Below are 22403 nucleotides of genomic sequence, written 5' to 3'. Positions count from 1 at the left end.
TTGATTAAGGTTAGGGATATTGATTAGGTTAGGGATATTGATTAAGGTTAGGATATTGATTAAGGTTAGGGATATTGATTAAGGTTAGGATATTGATTAAGGTTAGGGATATTGATTAAGGTTAGGATATTGATTAAGGTTAGGATATTGATTAAGGTTAGGGATATTGATTAAGGTTAGGGATATTGATTAAGGTTAGGGATATTGATTAAGGTTAGGGATATTGATTAAGGTTAGGGATATTGATTAAGGTTAGGATATTGATTAAGGTTAGGATATTGATTAAGGTTAGGGATATTGATTAAGGTTAGGATATTGATTAAGGTTAGGGATATTGATTAAGGTTAGGGATATTGATTAAGGTTAGGGATATTGATTAAGGTTAGGGATATTGATTAAGGTTAGGGATATTGATTAAGGTTAGGATATTGATTAAGGTTAGGATATTGATTAAGGTTAGGGATATTGATTAAGGTTAGGGATATTGATTAAGGTTAGGGATATTGATTAAGGTTAGGGATATTGATTAAGGTTAGGATATTGATTAAGGTTAGGGATATTGATTAAGGTTAGGGATATTGATTAGGTTAGGGATATTGATTAGGTTAGGGATATTGATTAAGGTTAGGGATATTGATTAAGGTTAGGGATATTGATTAAGGTTAGGGATATTGATTAAGGTTAGGGATATTGATTAAGGTTAGGGATATTGATTAAGGTTAGGATATTGATTAAGGTTAGGGATATTGATTAGGTTAGGGATATTGATTAAGGTTAGGATATTGATTAAGGTTAGGGATATTGATTAAGGTTAGGGATATTGATTAAGGTTAGGGATATTGATTAAGGTTAGGGATATTGATTAAGGTTAGGATATTGATTAAGGTTAGGGATATTGATTAAGGTTAGGGATATTGATTAAGGTTAGGGATATTGATTAAGGTTAGGGATATTGATTAGGTTAGGGATATTGATTAAGGTTAGGATATTGATTAAGGTTAGGGATATTGATTAAGGTTAGGGATATTGATTAAGGTTAGGGATATTGATTAAGGTTAGGATATTGATTAAGGTTAGGATATTGATTAAGGTTAGGATATTGATTAAGGTTAGGATATTGATTAAGGTTAGGGATATTGATTAAGGTTAGGGATATTGATTAAGGTTAGGGATATTGATTAGGTTAGGGATATTGATTAAGGTTAGGGATATTGATTAAGGTTAGGGATATTGATTAAGGTTAGGATATTGATTAAGGTTAGGGATATTGATTAAGGTTAGGGATATTGATTAAGGTTAGGATATTGATTAAGGTTAGGGATATTGATTAAGGTTAGGGATATTGATTAAGGTTAGGGATATTGATTAAGGTTAGGATATTGATTAAGGTTAGGATATTGATTAAGGTTAGGATATTGATTAAGGTTAGGGATATTGATTAAGGTTAGGGATATTGATTAAGGTTAGGGATATTGATTAAGGTTAGGGATATTGATTAAGGTTAGGGATATTGATTAAGGTTAGGGATATTGATTAAGGTTAGGGATATTGATTAAGGTTAGGGATATTGATTAAGGTTAGGGATATTGATTAAGGTTAGGGATATTGATTAAGGTTAGGGATATTGATTAAGGTTAGGATATTGATTAAGGTTAGGATATTGATTAAGGTTAGGATATTGATTAAGGTTAGGGATATTGATTAAGGTTAGGATATTGATTAAGGTTAGGATATTGATTAAGGTTAGGATATTGATTAAGGTTAGGATATTGATTAAGGTTAGGATATTGATTAAGGTTAGGATATTGATTAAGGTTAGGGATATTGATTAGGTTAGGGATATTGATTAAGGTTAGGGATATTGATTAAGGTTAGGGATATTGATTAAGGTTAGGGATATTGATTAAGGTTAGGGATATTGATTAAGGTTAGGATATTGATTAAGGTTAGGGATATTGATTAGGTTAGGGATATTGATTAAGGTTAGGATATTGATTAAGGTTAGGGATATTGATTAGGTTAGGGATATTGATTAGGTTAGGGATATTGATTAAGGTTAGGGATATTGATTAAGGTTAGGGATATTGATTAAGGTTAGGGATATTGATTAAGGTTAGGATATTGATTAAGGTTAGGGATATTGATTAAGGTTAGGATATTGATTAAGGTTAGGGATATTGATTAAGGTTAGGGATATTGATTAAGGTTAGGATATTGATTAAGGTTAGGATATTGATTAAGGTTAGGGATATTGATTAGGTTAGGGATATTGATTAAGGTTAGGGATATTGATTAAGGTTAGGGATATTGATTAAGGTTAGGATATTGATTAAGGTTAGGATATTGATTAAGGTTAGGGATATTGATTAGGTTAGGGATATTGATTAAGGTTAGGGATATTGATTAAGGTTAGGGATATTGATTAAGGTTAGGATATTGATTAAGGTTAGGATATTGATTAAGGTTAGGGATATTGATTAAGGTTAGGGATATTGATTAAGGTTAGGGATATTGATTAAGGTTAGGGATATTGATTAAGGTTAGGGATATTGATTAAGGTTAGGGATATTGATTAAGGTTAGGGATATTGATTAAGGTTAGGGATATTGATTAAGGTTAGGGATATTGATTAAGGTTAGGATATTGATTAAGGTTAGGGATATTGATTAAGGTTAGGGATATTGATTAGGTTAGGGATATTGATTAAGGTTAGGGATATTGATTAAGGTTAGGGATATTGATTAGGTTAGGGATATTGATTAAGGTTAGGATATTGATTAAGGTTAGGGATATTGATTAAGGTTAGGGATATTGATTAAGGTTAGGATATTGATTAAGGTTAGGATATTGATTAAGGTTAGGATATTGATTAAGGTTAGGGATATTGATTAAGGTTAGGGATATTGATTAAGGTTAGGGATATTGATTAAGGTTAGGGATATTGATTAGGTTAGGGATATTGATTAAGGTTAGGGATATTGATTAAGGTTAGGATATTGATTAAGGTTAGGGATATTGATTAGGTTAGGGATATTGATTAAGGTTAGGGATATTGATTAAGGTTAGGATATTGATTAAGGTTAGGGATATTGATTAAGGTTAGGGATATTGATTAAGGTTAGGATATTGATTAAGGTTAGGATATTGATTAAGGTTAGGATATTGATTAAGGTTAGGGATATTGATTAAGGTTAGGGATATTGATTAGGTTAGGGATATTGATTAAGGTTAGGGATATTGATTAGGTTAGGGATATTGATTAAGGTTAGGGATATTGATTAGGTTAGGGATATTGATTAAGGTTAGGGATATTGATTAGGTTAGGGATATTGATTAAGGTTAGGGATATTGATTAGGTTAGGGATATTGATTAAGGTTAGGGATATTGATTAAGGTTAGGGATATTGATTAAGGTTAGGGATATTGATTAGGTTAGGGATATTGATTAAGGTTAGGATATTGATTAAGGTTAGGATATTGATTAAGGTTAGGGATATTGATTAAGGTTAGGATATTGATTAAGGTTAGGGATATTGATTAAGGTTAGGGATATTGATTAAGGTTAGGGATATTGATTAAGGTTAGGGATATTGATTAAGGTTAGGGATATTGATTAAGGTTAGGGATATTGATTAAGGTTAGGGATATTGATTAAGGTTAGGGATATTGATTAAGGTTAGGGATATTGATTAGGTTAGGGATATTGATTAAGGTTAGGGATATTGATTAAGGTTAGGGATATTGATTAAGGTTAGGGATATTGATTAAGGTTAGGGATATTGATTAAGGTTAGGGATATTGATTAAGGTTAGGGATATTGATTAAGGTTAGGGATATTGATTAAGGTTAGGGATATTGATTAAGGTTAGGGATATTGATTAAGGTTAGGATATTGATTAAGGTTAGGATATTGATTAAGGTTAGGGATATTGATTAAGGTTAGGGATATTGATTAAGGTTAGGATATTGATTAAGGTTAGGGATATTGATTAAGGTTAGGGATATTGATTAAGGTTAGGGATATTGATTAAGGTTAGGGATATTGATTAAGGTTAGGATATTGATTAAGGTTAGGGATATTGATTAAGGTTAGGATATTGATTAAGGTTAGGGATATTGATTAAGGTTAGGGATATTGATTAAGGTTAGGGATATTGATTAAGGTTAGGATATTGATTAAGGTTAGGATATTGATTAAGGTTAGGGATATTGATTAAGGTTAGGGATATTGATTAAGGTTAGGGATATTGATTAAGGTTAGGGATATTGATTAAGGTTAGGGATATTGATTAAGGTTAGGATATTGATTAAGGTTAGGGATATTGATTAAGGTTAGGATATTGATTAAGGTTAGGATATTGATTAAGGTTAGGGATATTGATTAAGGTTAGGGATATTGATTAAGGTTAGGGATATTGATTAAGGTTAGGATATTGATTAAGGTTAGGGATATTGATTAAGGTTAGGGATATTGATTAAGGCGAGGGATATTGATTAAGGTTAGGGATATTGATTAAGGTTAGGGATATTGATTAAGGTTAGGGATATTGATTAAGGTTAGGGATGTTGATTAAGGTTAGGGATGTTGATGAAGGCATGGGTTCTTGATTAAGGTAAGGGATATATCAACTGAAGATGCCAGAGGAGTGATTGAGGACAGGGGCAGTAATTATCGTAGGTCAGCAGCTATAAAGGAGACGTTAGTGTTTACTGGATCATCGTAACGTATGATGTGAGAGAGTAGTGGACGCTTATATGACGACGGTGGTGTGTGTCTCACCTGCACACCCTGGACAGCACTGGCTCAGGCTGTGCGAGGAGGCCAGCAGGATACGTGCACCACACATGACCAACTCAGGACGAAGATATGGTTATACAGATGATACATATTCTCCTTCTTCCTCCATGAACACGTTTCCTGCTGCTGAGCCAGTCAGCCAAGTGACCCCACACCTACTAACCTCACGATACTAGGGTTTCATATGTAGTTCCCACTGCAATACTTTTAACTTTTTTTTTTTCATCTTAGTGTCAGAAGTATTTCCAGATCAAACAGTCGAACAAAGGAACTTAATGCGTGAGTTTCCACTCTACACCGTCTAGTACCTACCACCTCTCTCTCTCTCTCTCTCTCTCTCTCTCTCTCTCTCTCTCTCTCTCTCTCTCTCTCTCTCTCTCTCTCTGAGGTTGGAAATAAATTTCCAGAGATACCGCCTTGCTGAGCGGTAAAGTACTGTTCCTGCAATCAGAGGTCGTAAGTTCGACCCTCCTGGGGGCACAGTGTTGCCAGCCTGCACCCTCCTTCTTGCGAATTTAGAAGGACCAAGGCGTTTAGGGTCTTTTATTTCCGGACGATAGTATGGACCAGAGACCAGTCTGACCTCAGGACCAGAGACCTGCACCTGTCCGGCCTCAGGACCAGAGACCTGCACCAGTCTGACCTTAGGACCCGAACCCTACAGCTATCCATCCTTAAGAAAGGAGTAGTACCTCCCCTGCTGCTGGTCAAAGTGCCGTTGTAAATTTCGATAAGTTTCCAGGGTGGTGCTGGCGTCGGCGGTGTGGCCTGTGTACAACAGTGGTAGGGACCCGGGGTGGCGTCCTCAGCTGTGAGGGTGAACCTATCGATCAAAGCTGTTCTCATGATATATAGCTTATTTACCTCCTGGATTACATGAGTTAATTGTTCCGCCAGCCCCCCAGCTGCCTCAGGATTGTAAAGTTATCAGAAAACATTAGTAATGATTGATCACATTAGCCTGGCTGGCGCAGTGTTGGACATGGGCAAAGTGTGTCTGTTGTATGCTACATACTGAGAGTGTACAATGGCTCTTCCTTGTAGTCTCACCAGTATCCATGCCACTGCCCTCCCGCCCCGTAGTCTTACCGACGGGATGAGGACTCTCTGGGCCCACAAGGGCCCACCTCTCACCTACCATTGTTGATGTATCCAATGCACGTACATTCTGTGCTGTCTTTCGAGTAACCTATATTATGTGACCTTACGTTAATGTATCAGTGAGACTCTCTTTGTATCTACACTAAGACGTACAGAGCCTTAATGAAAATGGTGTAAAGTTATACATTGAAAGTCAAGGTAGCGTTGAAGTTAAGCTTATAGTCGTACAGTCGGGCACAACCTCAGGGATCCGTTCTGCAAGTATTACCTTCATCACAAGAGAACATTTGAGAGGCGAGGGTCATCTTGGGCTGGCCTAATGACTCCAGACGTGAGACGTGTGTGTGTGTGGGTTCAGACGTGAGGTCAGTTCAAGTGCTGGGTTAACAGCGTTGTTATTATGTGTTCAGCATGGCCGGCTGCTGGGTTGCATTGGCAGTGAGCGGATTGCTACGCTAGGAAGACACAACACTGAAACTCGTGTTATAGACAGTGTTCTCATATGTAGGGGAAGTAGGAATCATTTTATAGTAATTCTTGACGGATAAACAAGATTGTTGTAATGGTAACTAAACCCTGACGCAGGTTTAGGTTAGGTTAGTTAGGGATGGCTAATATTAATAAAACTTCACTTGATGCCGCCATTGTTCGTGTCTAGGACACCTTCTCCAGTCGTCTAGTGTGTGTAACTAGGGGTATACTGTCTGCTTCACGTGAGCCCAGTGTCTTGCATCTTGCCTCCGCCCACGGCTGGTCGGTCCGCCCACACGTTGTGGTCGGCCGCCCACCCGTGACCACCGCCGCCTCTCCCGCCGGTCACTAGCCGCCCTGGTCTGTGGTCCCCTCACCGGCCCCTCCACATATATTGCCGCTGCCGTAGATCAGCGAGGGCGCCCCGCTGAGCACCGGGTGAGACCCGGCGGGGGAGTATGATGTGGCTGGGGTGTAGAGCCGTCGTGGTGATGAGACCTACCATGTCCACCCTTTTGTCCCGTTGCTGTAACCACACCATGCGTAACCTCCCTCCACACCCGTGACCTGCTGTGTAGCCACACTAACAGAAGCCAGTGTCAGTCTTGTGTGTATCATTACGATGATAGTTGTATGTGTTGGAGGTTCCTGGGAGGTGTGGTGGTGTGCCTGCTGCTCCTGGGCCGAGCTGACCGATACTTGTGATAGGTCCTGGGGCGGCTGTGGGTGCATCATGATCCGCGTGGTGTAGGGAGACAGACGGGTCAGGAGTCGAACACTGTGGACCAGGGGTAGGTAAGTCGTACCTGCCTACCTACTACTAGGCTAGGCCAGGGTGATGCTGTAGTGGGTACCTTCACAACACTGGCAGTGTCGGTGGTAATGACTGTTTCATACTTATCATTATAGCCACAGTTTATAGTTATCATTATAGACACAGTTTATAGTTATCATTATGGCCACAGTTTATAGTTATCATTATAGACACAGTTTATAGTTATCATTATGGCCACAGTTTATAGTTATCATTATGGCCACAGTTTATAGTTATCATTATGGCCACAGTTTATAGTTATCATTATGGCCACAGTTTATAGTTATCATTATGGCCACAGTTTATAGATATCATTATGGCCACAGTTTATAGTTATCATTATGGCCACAGTTTATAGTTATCATTATAGCCACAGTTTTATAACATGTGAATATCCTGTCTACATATCATACATTACTATTATATGTTTTTTATATTGTATTCAACCAAGAATTTAAGAGTTTGATTATTGTTTACATTACTGTGTACTATTTCCCGATATTATGTGTTGTGCATGTGATGGTAGTACTGTAGGGAAGGTGTGATGTTAGCATTGTAAGGAAGATGTGATGGTAGTGTTGTAGTGAAGATGTGGTGGTGGCGGTATAGAGGGGGCCTGCTGTTGCAACTACTGGTGGAGACTTGGACTAACAACTCTCTCCCTCACAGGTCATCCCGGGCACACCAAACCGCCCCCGCGCCCACAAACTGGTACGATCCCCCCAGACTCCACTAACTGCACGAGTTATGGCTTACTCACACTGACTCACCCTAGCTTACCCTCACTCTGTGCCTCATCCCGCATTACTGCACGAACAATGTCTCATCTTCTCTACTGTTCAAAGTGCATGAGGATATTATGTTTAATCACACACAAACTGTCTTCCCCAACTCTGCGTGTGAAAATATTAGCACACTCAACAGTAAACTGCACTGTAAAGTGCCGAGGTTCATGCTTTAAACAGCGGACCACCTCGTCTTGTCCTACCTGCAGGAAGTGTCACCGCTTGCTGAACTGTAAACAGCCTCCTCTGTCCTGGATAACTGCCTGACGCCGACTGTGTATTGATCGCCGTGCACATTGCCTTTCCCTCAGTCACTGGTGGCTGCCAACAGACCTGCTGCCTCCTCTAGTTCAGTAATTAACCGACCTCTGCCGATTACGGTCCACCACGTTCATTCAGCCTGTATTATTGTGTTGGATGAAGGTCAACCTTGAGCACGACGGGACTACCCTTGAGCTCGACGCTACGACCCTTGAGCACGACGGTACGACCCTTGAGCACGACGGTACGACCCTTGAGCACGACGGTACTACCCGTGAGCAGGCCTGTACGACACTCAGGCACAACGGTGCATCCTTTGAACACGAGGGTACGACCTTTAGGTGTGATAACCTGGCCTTTGACCCGACCATCACGGATGGGGTCAGAGACTAGGCCATAATACTCAAGGGTCGTACACCCGTGCTCAGGGGTCGTACCGTTCTGCTGAAGGGCTGTACCGTCCTGCTGAAGGGCTGTACCGCCCTATTCAAGGGTTGCACCGTCCTGCTCAAGGGTTGCACCGTCCTGCTCAAGGGCTGTACTGCCCTGCTGAAGGGCTGTACCATCCTGCTCAAGTGTTGTACCGTCCTGCTCATGAGGTTAAGGAATATTGACCCCCTAAACTGCCTTATCGTTCAGCATTATTTCCAGCATGGATCGTAAGGGTCACTGCCCACCAAGCTGTTTCATCCTGTACATAATTGCTGCATGAAGTTTAAAGATCTCATCCACCTTAACTGTCTCATCCTATAGGTCTAAACTGCTCAATACGTAGAGTGTAAGGAGGTACTACATGTATGTAAGGGGCCCTACATATAGGTAGAGGGTGCTACATGTATGTAAGGGGCACTCATGCATGTAAGGGGCACTGCATGCATGTAAGGGGTGCTCTACTCTTCATTATACTGTGCCACCTGTTATACTACATGCATGATATATTTAATGTGTATGATGTAATAGATTTAGTGATGCATTTTTACATATTTTTACAGTTTTGCTCAGTTATGCTGTGATGATGTGCAGCATTATCTGTTTCAGTGTAGGGTGGGTGTGAACAGTTTAGGGGTAAGTTTATACAGTGTAGGGTGGATGTACACAGTATAGGGTGGATGTACATAGTGTAAAGGTGGATGTACATAGTGTAAGATTGGTGTACACAATGTAGAGGTGGATGCACACAGTGTGGAGTGGGTGTATACAGTGAAGGGTGGGTATACATTGTGTAGAGGTCGGTGTGTACAGTGTAAAAGTGGGTATATGCAACCTAGGTCTGGCTGTACACAGTGTAGGTCTCGATGTACACATTGTGGGATGGGTGTACTTAGTGTAAGTGTAGATGTATACAATGTAAGGATGGGTGCATTCAATGTAGAGTGAGTTTACAAAATGTAAAGGTGGGTTTATACAGTGTAGTGTGGGTACACATAGTGCTGTGGTTTACACAATGTAGGGATGGGTGTGCACAGTGTAAGAGAGGATGTACAAAGTGTAGGGATGGTTGTACATTTGTAGGGATGGTTGTACATTCGTAGGTTCGGTGTGCAGAGTGAAAGGGTGGGTGCACATAGTATAGGGTGGATGTACGTAGGGTACAGTATGTGTACACATTGTATACGGGTGTATGTAAGGTGTTTCCTACACAGACACATGTGTGTAGTACACATGGTGTACGTGGCACAGTAAAGGTAAGATGTTGCGTTAAGGGTTTTGACCTGCTGGTGAGGTATAGTGTTGATAATGAGTATACTGTGTTGTGCTGTGATCATGATTTAGTGATTCAGTGTCTATGAAATTATTTATAGGATTCCCATTTCCTGCTAAAGGAGGTAGTTTAATCCAATGGTTTATGTCTCTCTATATATGAAGAATAATAAGATCCTCTTACATCTTCCTGTTCGTCTTCATCCAATTATTTTTGGTCAGTGAGGAAAGTTTCGCATGTTATCGAAATTATTATTTACTTATTATTATGATTATTGTTATTATTATTAATAATATTATTTACAATGTTCAACACCTTTGCCAGGTCACCGGAGTCTGTGCCTTTTTTGTAAAGTGTTTGAATCTTTCCTCATAAGGCTTATATCTCAGTGATGGGATTAGTTTGGATGCTCATCTTTGAATTCGCTCAAGTTTCTGGTCATCTCACATCAGGTGTGGTGACCAGGACTGACATGGTTTATGTATTTTGGCGCCAAAGTGCATAAGTGTATATATATATATATATATATATATATATATATATATATATATATATATATATATATATATATGTATATATATATATATATATATATATATATATATATATATATATATATATATATATATATATATATATATATTCTTTCTTTTTTTCATACTATTCGCCATTTCCCGCGCTAGCGAGGTAGCGTTAAGAACAGAGGACTGAGCCTTTGAGGGAATATCCTCACTTTCTCCCTCTTCTGTTCCTTCCTTTGGAAAACTAAAAACGAGACGCGAGGATTCCCCCCCCCCCCCCCCCCCCCGTTCCCTTCCCTTTTAGGCGCCTTTTACGACACACAGGGAATACGTGGGAAGTATTCTTTCTCCCCAATCCCCAGGGGTATATATGTGTGTATATATGTGTCTCTGTCCACTCCACCAGTTTATCTAAATCCCTCTGAATCATCAGGGTGTCTTCCTTTGTCTTGGCAGTTGAGTGTCGTTAGCAGATTTTGCAAGTCTGCTGTTCACTAGTGTTTCAGGGTCTCTGGTTCGTTAATGTAGGTGATGAACACTATGAATCCCAGGACATAACCTTGTGGAACTCCCCTACACACATGAAGCCAGTCAGATGCTTTCATTTTTTTTTTTTTTTTTATGCAGAAGGCTCCAGTCACGAGCAGAAGTCCACATCAAGGCCGGGCCTTAATTGAAATATAGAGAAAATTATTAAACAGAAAAAGAAAAGACAAGGGAAAGTATGTATGAATTTTTATGAAAGTGAACGACCTGTCTTTCTAAACGTGCCAGGTCATAGTTATTGGAAAAGACATGAGAAAGTAGAGGGTTCCAAAGCTTCGACTTGTAGGGATAGAAGCAGGTGTCAAAATGACCCACCCTTGAGTTGCCGATTTGCCACACAATATTCATGTGACGCAAAAAAATGCGTGGTCTAGCTAGTGGTGGGGGCACACAAGCAGCCACTTCTCGGGAGCAAAATCCAAGGTAATTCCTATAGAAGAAGGAAAGTGAACCAACTTTGTGGCATAGAGCAAGGGTGTCAAGTTTGGAAGTTAGCCTGGGATAGTTTATAAGTCGGACCGCTTTCGACTCAACTCTGTCAAGTAAGGATGCAGAGCTAGAACCACTCTAAAAGTGAGAGCAGTACTCCATACAAGGACGAATTAGTCCCTTGTATGAACGGAGCAACCGTTCAGAAGAGAAGTTTCGACACCTACACAGGGCACCCAGTTTCATAGAGACAGACTTAGCTATTCCCGTTATATGGGATTTCCAAGAAAGAGTGGATGTTACAGTAATACCAAGTATGTTCATTGAGTCAAGAGGTGGAATTACAGAACCGTCAAAGGAGAAACGAGAGTTTTGAGGAGTTTCCGATGGAGAGATTGATAGAAATTGGGTCTTGGAGGCATTAAACTTAACCAGATTTTGTGTAACCCACTGAGATATCCTGTCCAAGTCTGAGTTTATTAAGGAAGCTGTGTTAAGGCGAGATGCAGATCGAGTGAGAGAAGAGGGAGCAGAATTTAAGGATGTGGATGAATGCAGTGTTAAGTCGTCAACATACGAGTGCTTTGGATTATTTGTGGAGGAGAGAAAATCATTGAAAGAAGGAGAAAAAGTGTAGGGGCCAGGACAGAACCTTGAGGGACACCGTTGTTGATGGAGAAAAAGGGGACGGCTGATCCATCAAGAACCACATAGGTAGATCGGCCGGAGAGGAAGCTAGGAATGAAAGAGGAAAGTGAGGGAGGGAAGCCAAAAGAGAGGAGCTTAGGGATGAGACCCCGATGCCACGCCCTGTCAAAAACCTTAGAATTGTCAAGGGCAACTGCATATGACTCCCCAAAATCTCTCGTGAGTAATGACCAGACATTAATCATATCGCCAGTGGATCTCGCCTAACGGAAGCCATTCCCTTATAGGTTCGGCTTCCTTTGCTGGGAGCTTTGATTCAGTGTAGAAAATCAACGTATTTAGCATCAGAGGGTATTTTGGAACTCCTGTTGTCGTATTTATGCCTAAACAGTTCACTCATATTCGTTAACCTTAATCTCATTCCGGAAACCATTTTGATACTCGGTTGTTAATCTATTTTGTTCCGAGAATTTAATGATTTTGTCTTGTTTAATGTTTCTAAAAGTGAGGTTAGTGGGGTGGTGGCTTGAATCACATTTCATGTCATCGTATTAAGAACTGGTGTTACGTTTCCTGCAGTGATTTGTTAAGCATTTTGGTGATAGGAAAGCTAAATGCCAGCTAGCTTCTTTCAGTATTCTTGGGGATAAATCGTATGAACCAGTTGATTCCTCCGGATTTAGCACGTATTCTTATTGTCCACTGTATCATCTTCGCTGCCCAGGAATGCGTGTTGCGCCTGTGGTGTAGAAGACAGCAGCATCAGCAGTGGGTGGTACGAGCAGTGACCGGTGAGGTGGTAGTGGTCTGCGGCAGCAGTGGATGGGCGGGCGGGGGGGTCTGTCATCCTTTACCCGCTAGTTAACACCGTCACTTCCGGTGGCATGGACATATCTTTGAGTCACGGTAACATGTTCACCACCTTAGTATACTATAAGGATAATTGTGCAGATATTATAAAAGATACTGTAGCTATATATATACAGTAGTGTGGGAGGAAGGTGCTGCCATCTGTGGACGGTGAGAAGCTACACACACACACACACACACACACACACACCTCAAGTGACACTACACTACCGTATGATCCTCACGATCTCTGTCGTATCCGGGATGTATTGTTATCATCTTGTTTTTCTATTGCTGGTTGTGTCAGGGGAGGAGGTGGCTTGTGTGAGAGTTTATGTGTACGTGAGGAGTCTGTGTACACGGCCAGCCCCGGGACACACCATGGCCCACACCTCCTGCATGGGCTCAGCTCATGGTTTACACCCACGGTCGTGCAGACGAGGAGATGAATCACTAGGACGGTCCTGAACTAGACCTGTAGTGTGCTGGGTCAGGGTTGGCGTCCTCCCTCGTGAAACAGATGGTTGTTTTAGTGATAGTGAAGATCTGTTTATCTGACCCTCTCGTGTAGCAGGAGTTATACATGTACATGGTGTATTGTACTCTGTGCATCGTACTCTGTGCCATTCATGATATCATGATAGACGTAGTGGTGGCTGTTGCACGACACCAGACATACTGTTGACTTCTGGGACGTGTATTTTAACGGTATGTTAACAGAGCAGCAGCGGCAGTATCTGTAGCAGTGTCGTTGTCATAACACAGCCACTCTATATTGCCTCGCTGCTGAAGGTGACACAGCAGCGAAGGTGAGACAACTGGTTATGTGTGTTGATGGTGAAGTTTGTGGCCTCCCCTGACCCGTCCCGCCGGCCAAGGGAGGCCAGGTCCGTCGCCGTCATTGGTCGTGCACCTCACAGCTACCACTCCTTAGGTGATGAAGGAACAGAATATCACCAACATCCATGGCTGAGCTCCGGGAAGGTAGGTGAGTGTCACACCGGCATACAAAATCCTCCTGGCCTCCGCCGCTCCTGTATGACGATGGGCCACACTTCACCATGTACTGTTGTCACTCTCCTCAGCGGAGGAGGCTGCACCACACTGCCGCGGGCAGCGCCTCGCCCCTCCATACTGGTCGGGGAAACCGAAGAATTTTTTCGAGGTTCCATCACACCTTGCCTGGGTCAGAGGTTGCATGGGTTGCTGTCTCCTGTTGTCTCTGGGCCTGACACTTCACCATAAGGAACAGTTGTGGGCACTCCCCTTTGTTATCCCTCGTCACCGGAGATGTTTGTGAGAGGACAGCTTTCCTTAAAGGCATTTCCTGAGCTTACGTAACATTTATAATTATTGGGGGAGTGTAGTAAGACCAGCCTAACCCTGGGGGAGTGTAGTAAGACCAGCCTAACCCTGGGGGAGTGTAGTAAGACCAGCCTAACCCTGGGGGAGTGTAGTAAGACCAGCCTAACCCTGGGGGAGTGTAGTAAGACCAGCCTAACCCTGGGGGAGTGTAGTAAGACCAGCCTAACCCTGGGGGAGTGTAGTAAGACCAGCCTAACCCTGGGGGAGTGTAGTAAGACCAGCCTAACCCTGGGGGAGTGTAGTAAGACCAGCCTAACCCTGGGGGAGTGTAGTAAGACCAGCCTAACCCTGGGGGAGTGTAGTAAGACCAGCCTAACCCTGGGGGAGTGTAGTAAGACCAGCCTAACCCTGGGGGAGTGTAGTAAGACCAGCCTAACCCTGGGGGAGTGTAGTAAGACCAGCCTAACCCTGGGGGAGTGTAGTAAGACCAGCCTAACCCTGGGGGAGTGTAGTAAGACCAGCCTAACCCTGGGGGAGTGTAGTAAGACCAGCCTAACCCTGGGGGAGTGTAGTAAGACCAGCCTAACCCTGGGGGAGTGTAGTAAGACCAGCCTAACCCTGGGGGAGTGTAGTAAGACCAGCCTAACCCTGGGGGAGTGTAGTAAGACCAGCCTAACCCTGGGGGAGTGTAGTAAGACCAGCCTAACCCTGGGGGAGTGTAGTAAGACCAGCCTAACCCTGGGGGAGTGTAGTAAGACCAGCCTAACCCTGGGGGAGTGTAGTAAGACCAGCCTAACCCTGGGGGAGTGTAGTAAGACCAGCCTAACCCTGGGGGAGTGTAGTAAGACCAGCCTAACCCTGGGGGAGTGTAGTAAGACCAGCCTAACCCTGGGGGAGTGTAGTAAGACCAGCCTAACCCTGGGGGAGTGTAGTAAGACCAGCCTAACCCTGGGGGAGTGTAGTAAGACCAGCCTAACCCTGGGGGAGTGTAGTAAGACCAGCCTAACCCTGGGGGAGTGTAGTAAGACCAGCCTAACCCTGGGGGAGTGTAGTAAGACCAGCCTAACCCTGGGGGAGTGTAGTAAGACCAGCCTAACCCTGGGGGAGTGTAGTAAGACCAGCCTAACCCTGGGGGAGTGTAGTAAGACCAGCCTAACCCTGGGGGAGTGTAGTAAGACCAGCCTAACCCTGGGGGAGTGTAGTAAGACCAGCCTAACCCTGGGGGAGTGTAGTAAGACCAGCCTAACCCTGGGGGAGTGTAGTAAGACCAGCCTAACCCTGGGGGAGTGTAGTAAGACCAGCCTAACCCTGGGGGAGTGTAGTAAGACCAGCCTAACCCTGGGGGAGTGTAGTAAGACCAGCCTAACCCTGGGGGAGTGTAGTAAGACCAGCCTAACCCTGGGGGAGTGTAGTAAGACCAGCCTAACCCTGGGGGAGTGTAGTAAGACCAGCCTAACCCTGGGGGAGTGTAGTAAGACCAGCCTAACCCTGGGGGAGTGTAGTAAGACCAGCCTAACCCTGGGGGAGTGTAGTAAGACCAGCCTAACCCTGGGGGAGTGTAGTAAGACCAGCCTAACCCTGGGGGAGTGTAGTAAGACCAGCCTAACCCTGGGGGAGTGTAGTAAGACCAGCCTAACCCTGGGGGAGTGTAGTAAGACCAGCCTAACCCTGGGGGAGTGTAGTAAGACCAGCCTAACCCTGGGGGAGTGTAGTAAGACCAGCCTAACCCTGGGGGAGTGTAGTAAGACCAGCCTAACCCTGGGGGAGTGTAGTAAGACCAGCCTAACCCTGGGGGAGTGTAGTAAGACCAGCCTAACCCTGGGGGAGTGTAGTAAGACCAGCCTAACCCTGGGGGAGTGTAGTAAGACCAGCCTAACCCTGGGGGAGTGTAGTAAGACCAGCCTAACCCTGGGGGAGTGTAGTAAGACCAGCCTAACCCTGGGGGAGTGTAGTAAGACCAGCCTAACCCTGGGGGAGTGTAGTAAGACCAGCCTAACCCTGGGGGAGTGTAGTAAGACCAGCCTAACCCTGGGGGAGTGTAGTAAGACCAGCCTAACCCTGGGGGAGTGTAGTAAGACCAGCCTAACCCTGGGGGAGTGTAGTAAGACCAGCCTAACCCTGGGGGAGTGTAGTAAGACCAGCCTAACCCTGGGGGAGTGTAGTAAGACCAGCCTAACCCTGGGGGAGTGTAGTAAGACCAGCCTAACCCTGGGGGAGTGTAGTAAGACCAGCCTAACCCTGGGGGAGTGTAGTAAGACCAGCCTAACCCTGGGGGAGTGTAGTAAGACCAGCCTAACCCTGGGGGAGTGTAGTAAGACCAGCCTAACCCTGGGGGAGTGTAGTAAGACCAGCCTAACCCTGGGGGAGTGTAGTAAGACCAGCCTAACCCTGGGGGAGTGTAGTAAGACCAGCCTAACCCTGGGGGAGTGTAGTAAGACCAGCCTAACCCTGGGGGAGTGTAGTAAGACCAGCCTAACCCTGGGGGAGTGTAGTAAGACCAGCCTAACCCTGGGGGAGTGTAGTAAGACCAGCCTAACCCTGGGGGAGTGTAGTAAGACCAGCCTAACCCTGGGGGAGTGTAGTAAGACCAGCCTAACCCTGGGGGAGTGTAGTAAGACCAGCCTAACCCTGGGGGAGTGTAGTAAGACCAGCCTAACCCTGGGGGAGTGTAGTAAGACCAGCCTAACCCTGGGGGAGTGTAGTAAGACCAGCCTAACCCTGGGGGAGTGTAGTAAGACCAGCCTAACCCTGGGGGAGTGTAGTAAGACCAGCCTAACCCTGGGGGAGTGTAGTAAGACCAGCCTAACCCTGGGGGAGTGTAGTAAGACCAGCCTAACCCTGGGGGAGTGTAGTAAGACCAGCCTAACCCTGGGGGAGTGTAGTAAGACCAGCCTAACCCTGGGGGAGTGTAGTAAGACCAGCCTAACCCTGGGGGAGTGTAGTAAGACCAGCCTAACCCTGGGGGAGTGTAGTAAGACCAGCCTAACCCTGGGGGAGTGTAGTAAGACCAGCCTAACCCTGGGGGAGTGTAGTAAGACCAGCCTAACCCTGGGGGAGTGTAGTAAGACCAGCCTAACCCTGGGGGAGTGTAGTAAGACCAGCCTAACCCTGGGGGAGTGTAGTAAGACCAGCCTAACCCTGGGGGAGTGTAGTAAGACCAGCCTAACCCTGGGGGAGTGTAGTAAGACCAGCCTAACCCTGGGGGAGTGTAGTAAGACCAGCCTAACCCTGGGGGAGTGTAGTAAGACCAGCCTAACCCTGGGGGAGTGTAGTAAGACCAGCCTAACCCTGGGGGAGTGTAGTAAGACCAGCCTAACCCTGGGGGAGTGTAGTAAGACCAGCCTAACCCTGGGGGAGTATAGTTAGACTGGCCTAAACCTGGGAGAGTGTAGTAAGACTAGCCTAACCCTGGGGGAGTGTAGTAAGACCAGCCTAACCCTGGGAGTGTAGTAAGACCAGCCTAACCCTGGGGGAGTGTAGTCCAGCTCTGAGGGAGTGTATTACGGCCCGGCAGGCTACCCATCGTTGCCAGGTTCAGTCACATCTAAGCAACATAAATTCCTTCATGAAATTTGGTCGTAAAGATGTATCATGCGCCACGATCCACTTGTGTCTCACCTGCCATCAGTGTTGTCGTGGATTATAATGCTGGTACGGGGGAGTCTGTGAGTGAGGCCAGCAGCAGTCACGTCCCACATACGTTATCAGTCATCGGGAAAGTTCCCAAAGCTGACGCCGGCTCGGACGCCACAGGTCATACAGAAAGGTCACCCCAGATGTCCCGGGACGTGACGTATACAAGGTCAGCACATGATCGTGGACACGTTCCTCCACGCATCATTCACACACGGATCAGCAGTGCATCTGGGCTTCACACACGGATCAGCAGTGCATCTGGGCACCACATTTTGGCAGGGGAGGAGACGGGTCGCTGGAGCAGGCGAGGGTCTGGCTGCCCTCCACTCCAGGAACGTCTGTGTGTGTGTGTGTGTGTGTGATACATTGTTAACAGACCACACATTAATTCGTCGTTATTCTTCCCGCATGACATACGTAACTTGTGGGTTGATTGTGTATGTATTGCAGTTGTCCATGTTGCGTTTTACTCGTTTATTGTCCCCGTTGTTTACCTGGGACTACAGTTAGGCTTTTTATGTTTGTATTTATTGTAGTATGTCCTGTAAATACTTTATTAAGTGTGTGTATCACTTATGATGCAGCTCTGGTCAGCAAACCGGCTTATTAATGCCGGCCTGGAGGGAAAGCAGTGCCAACCCTATCCTGAAGGTGTGGTGACGGCCCTCCTGCAGGAAGGATCTGCCCCAGAGTGAAGGATAAGGCAGGGACCGACCTGCCTGGGGACGTCCCTGGGGTCAGGTACGTGCTCACTCCTGACGCAGGAGATCACGGACGTAGTCCCCTGCGTAGGATCGTCTTGAGGAATCCTCCTCCTCCTCCTCCTCCTCCTCCTCCTCCTCCTCCTCCTCCTCCTCCTCCTCCTGCTCCTCCTCCTCCTCCTCCTGCTCCTCCTCCTCCTCCTCCTCCTCCTGCTCCTCCTCCTCCTCCTCCTCCTCCTCCTCCTGCTCCTCCTCCTCCTCCTCCTCCTCCATCTCTGGACGTTCATCATGACCAGGACTCCGTCACCAGCTGCGTCACTTACCCTCAACCGTCTTGTTGACGGGTCAACATCCGTCACAGTTCTCTGTGCCAGCTGTCGTAAAGCTGCGTGCCAGCTGTCAGGTAGCGTTGTTCCAGCTGTCTTATACCTGTGCGCCGTCTCCCTCCCAGCTGTCTTAGAGCTGTTTACCAACTGTCATTGACCTATGTACCAGCTAGAGTATATCACTGTGCCAACTGTCGAGGTGTATACCGGTCGTATACTTCAGATGGTGTACAGCTGTGTACCAGCTGCTGTTTTGGTGCATGATCTCTGCAGTGGGGGTGTCTACCAGTTCTCCTCGTGGTGTGTACCATCTGTGTATGACATCCACCAGCTGTCAGGTTCATGTGAACCACCTGTTGAAGATCTCCATCTTCTGTCGGTTTCTGTGCTATCTGTTGATTGTGTCTGCATTCTGTCATGTGGGTAAGTACCATCTGTCATGACGGTGTGTACCACCTGTCGTGATACTGTGTATCTGTCGTGTTGGCGTGTACCACCTATCATGGCGTTGTGTACCACCTCCCGTGATAGGGTGTACCACCTGTCGTGATGGCTTGTTCCATTTGTCGTGATAGTGTACACCACCTGTCGTGGTGGTGTGTACCACCTGTCGTGATAGGGTGCACCACATGTTGCGGTGATGTGTACCACCTTTCATGGTGATGTGTGCCACCTTTCGTGATGGGATGTAGCACTGTCGTAGTGGTGTTTACCACCTGTCGTGGCGGTGTGTACCACCTGTCGTGATGTCCAGTGTTGAGGTGACCCCCCAGCACCAGTACAGCAGTGAGAGGTGACCAGATAGTGCACACCTGTCCACTAGCACAGTTATGTCACGATATGACAATAACATCACAAATCACTGTTGGACGTGTGTATCGAGAGCCAGTGTTGTTGTCCTCTGGTAGGTGAGGGTGTGGTGGTGGTGGTAGTGTTGTGGGATAACCCCAGTCCTTCCTGTCCTGTACTTGCTCCATCACTGTCCTCCTGCTTCCAACACACGGTCGCCTCCATCACCCGCACACATTACCCACTTCCTTATGATGAATATAAACGAGGATTGACGCACATCCTCCCCACAGTAGCAGCCCTCTACCGTCCTCCCCACAGTAGCAGCCCTCTTCCGTCCTCCCCACAGTAGCAGCCCTCTACCGTCCTCCCCACAGTAGCAGCCCTCTACCGTCCTCCCCACACGAGCAGCCCTCTACCGTCCTCCCCACAGTAGCAGCCCTCTACCGTCCTCCCCACAGTAGCAGCCCTCTACCGTCCTCCCCACAGTAGCAGCCCTCTACCGTCCTCCCCACAGTAGCAGCCCTCTACCGTCCTCCCCACAGTAGCAGCCCTCTACCGTCCTCCCCACACGAGCAGCCCTCTACCGTTCTCCCCACAGTAGCAGCCCTCTACCGTCCTCCCCACAGTAGCAGCCCTCTACCGTCCTCCCCACAGTAGCAGCCCTCTACCGTCCTCCCCACAGTAGCAGCCCTCATGCCTCCCCCTCAAGTATTGCTGGAAACTTTTCGTTCCTTCCTCGTCTTGTCGACAGGGTGGATCTGGTCCTAAATAAGAGATGATGAGAATCAGGAGGAACAGGATATTTGAACAGACAGATTCAGATCTTTTATTCATTAGACTCCAGGATCTCTGGTGAAAGAGAGATTTTCGCCTAAAGGACCATCTCATTAGTCTGGAACCATCAGAATATAAATTAGAGGTTGTTGACTCATTAAGTGTACGGCCTGTCTCGATTTGAGTTGATTTTTTTCCCCGTGCTGAAATCGCAATTGGTATAATTGTCTTCACATGTTGTGTCGAATGTATCCTTCGGCACAGCAGACGAACCCAGGGGGACAAGACGTGAGTGAGCCTTTACTGTAAGGGGCGCTGCAGGGGAGAGAGTTCCTCTGGTGGAATGTGTCACCCTCTGTCTCCCATGATAGCCACACCCGCCGCCAGTGTGGGTAAGCTGTGTGAACACATGACCGGGTGGTGCTAGGTCTGGATGGCCGACAAATCATGAAGATTAACAGTTAATCCCTCAGTCTCCCTTTAGGATCTCCCTCCCTCCCTCGCCACAACCTCTACTGCTGACAGACATCTGTTGTCTGTACACCTCCCTCACCTGCCCAGGACATCCTCTGCACCGAGGAAGCCTTCTTGTCACTCTAGAATCAGCAGTACTTCCCCCCAAAACGTTTGTCCTCCACACAGTCTTGCTGTCCTCCTTTCACTTTTCTTTGTATAGGTAATACCACCCCATGACGCGCCTCACTCCCACAAAATATTGCAGGAGGAAGATTCAGCAATGAATAATATTTTCCCGTAACCTCCTCCTCCTCCTCCTCTACCCTGGACATTTTCTTTCATCAATAACCCTGGCGGTCGGTGCCTCAGGTGGGTGCACTGCCGCCGTACCCTCCCTAGCTCGTGACACCACAGGTTACCGTTGCCCAGCGCCTCTCTACCAACTCCCACTCTCCATGTTGTGATGTGCAGCACCAGCATACTTGCCTCTCATGTCGGAAAATGTAAAAAGCTCGCGAATTACGTCAGGAAAACGACGACCCTGTAAAAGCACGGATGATCAAGGATGATACCGTAATTACCTGCTGAGGGCATATGATTATCACATAAAATTCACATGATGGGAAGCCGCAGCTGGGGAGGGTGCAGTCTGTGGTGGGGCCGGGCCCTAATGAACCCTCCCATGTGTTATTCATAAGTTTTCTTTGTATGTAATTGCGGTCGAGAGACATCCACCCCGGACGTAAGTTATAGTTAGGAGTACATTGTTTAGACGAGCATTAAATGCGCAGTGAACCCGTTAACAGCCCCTTTATAACTCTAGCCGCCACAACACAGGCACAGGATGGATGCGGCCGGAACCATCAGTACACACCGCTCCTCCCCACTGATGACCACTACACAAACACAGCCAGACGCGCGTGCAAGACAGCCTGGTCGACATAGAACCTACCTGCGCAACACACACACACACACACACACACACACACACACACACACACACACACACACACACACACAGCCATCAGCACCAGCAGACCTGCCACGGTTTTGGTCACGTCTTTCACTCCATCACCCACTTTTGTCGAAGTTTTGTACCCACTGTACACTGGCCTCCACCTACACCTGACTGTGTACCCTTCACCTAAGCTGTCACCTAAATGGCTTATCTACGTATAAATGGACAATAGACTGATAAAAGGATACTTGCCCTGGCTCTTCTTATATCATCTGGTGTTTTAGGGGTCGTCTGCATGTGATGGGTCTTAAAAAAAGAGAAAAATTATGTTTACTTTTTAAGTTTAAGTTTCCATCATGGATAGGCAGACGACATGGGAACGTAGTCATTTCAGTGCCTTTATGATGTGGCTGAAAACTGCTCTGATATTTTTTTGCGTATATTGCTTTATGAAAGTCATTTGAATACAGGTTGATGGATCGTGTGTCGTGAGCCAGGCGTACATCGCAACCTTCCATCCCTCTGGAAAA

The 22403-nt window shown here is 45.7% G+C and overlaps 1 protein-coding gene across 1 annotated transcript in view; it reads left to right on the top strand.

Moving 5' to 3' along the window:
* The window catches only part of LOC139755744 (uncharacterized), a 715481-nt gene that overhangs the window by 148255 nt on the left and 544823 nt on the right, over positions 1-22403 (top strand). The window contains 1 exon segment of the mRNA XM_071674375.1: positions 7854-7895. Within this exon segment, the coding sequence (XP_071530476.1) occupies positions 7854-7895 (42 nt within the window).

The sequence above is a fragment of the Panulirus ornatus genome, chromosome 20 (assembly GCF_036320965.1).
Source record: "Panulirus ornatus isolate Po-2019 chromosome 20, ASM3632096v1, whole genome shotgun sequence".
NCBI lineage: Eukaryota > Metazoa > Arthropoda > Malacostraca > Decapoda > Palinuridae > Panulirus > Panulirus ornatus.
Note: the sequence above shows the minus strand (reverse complement) of the source record. Positions and strands in the feature narration are given on the sequence as shown.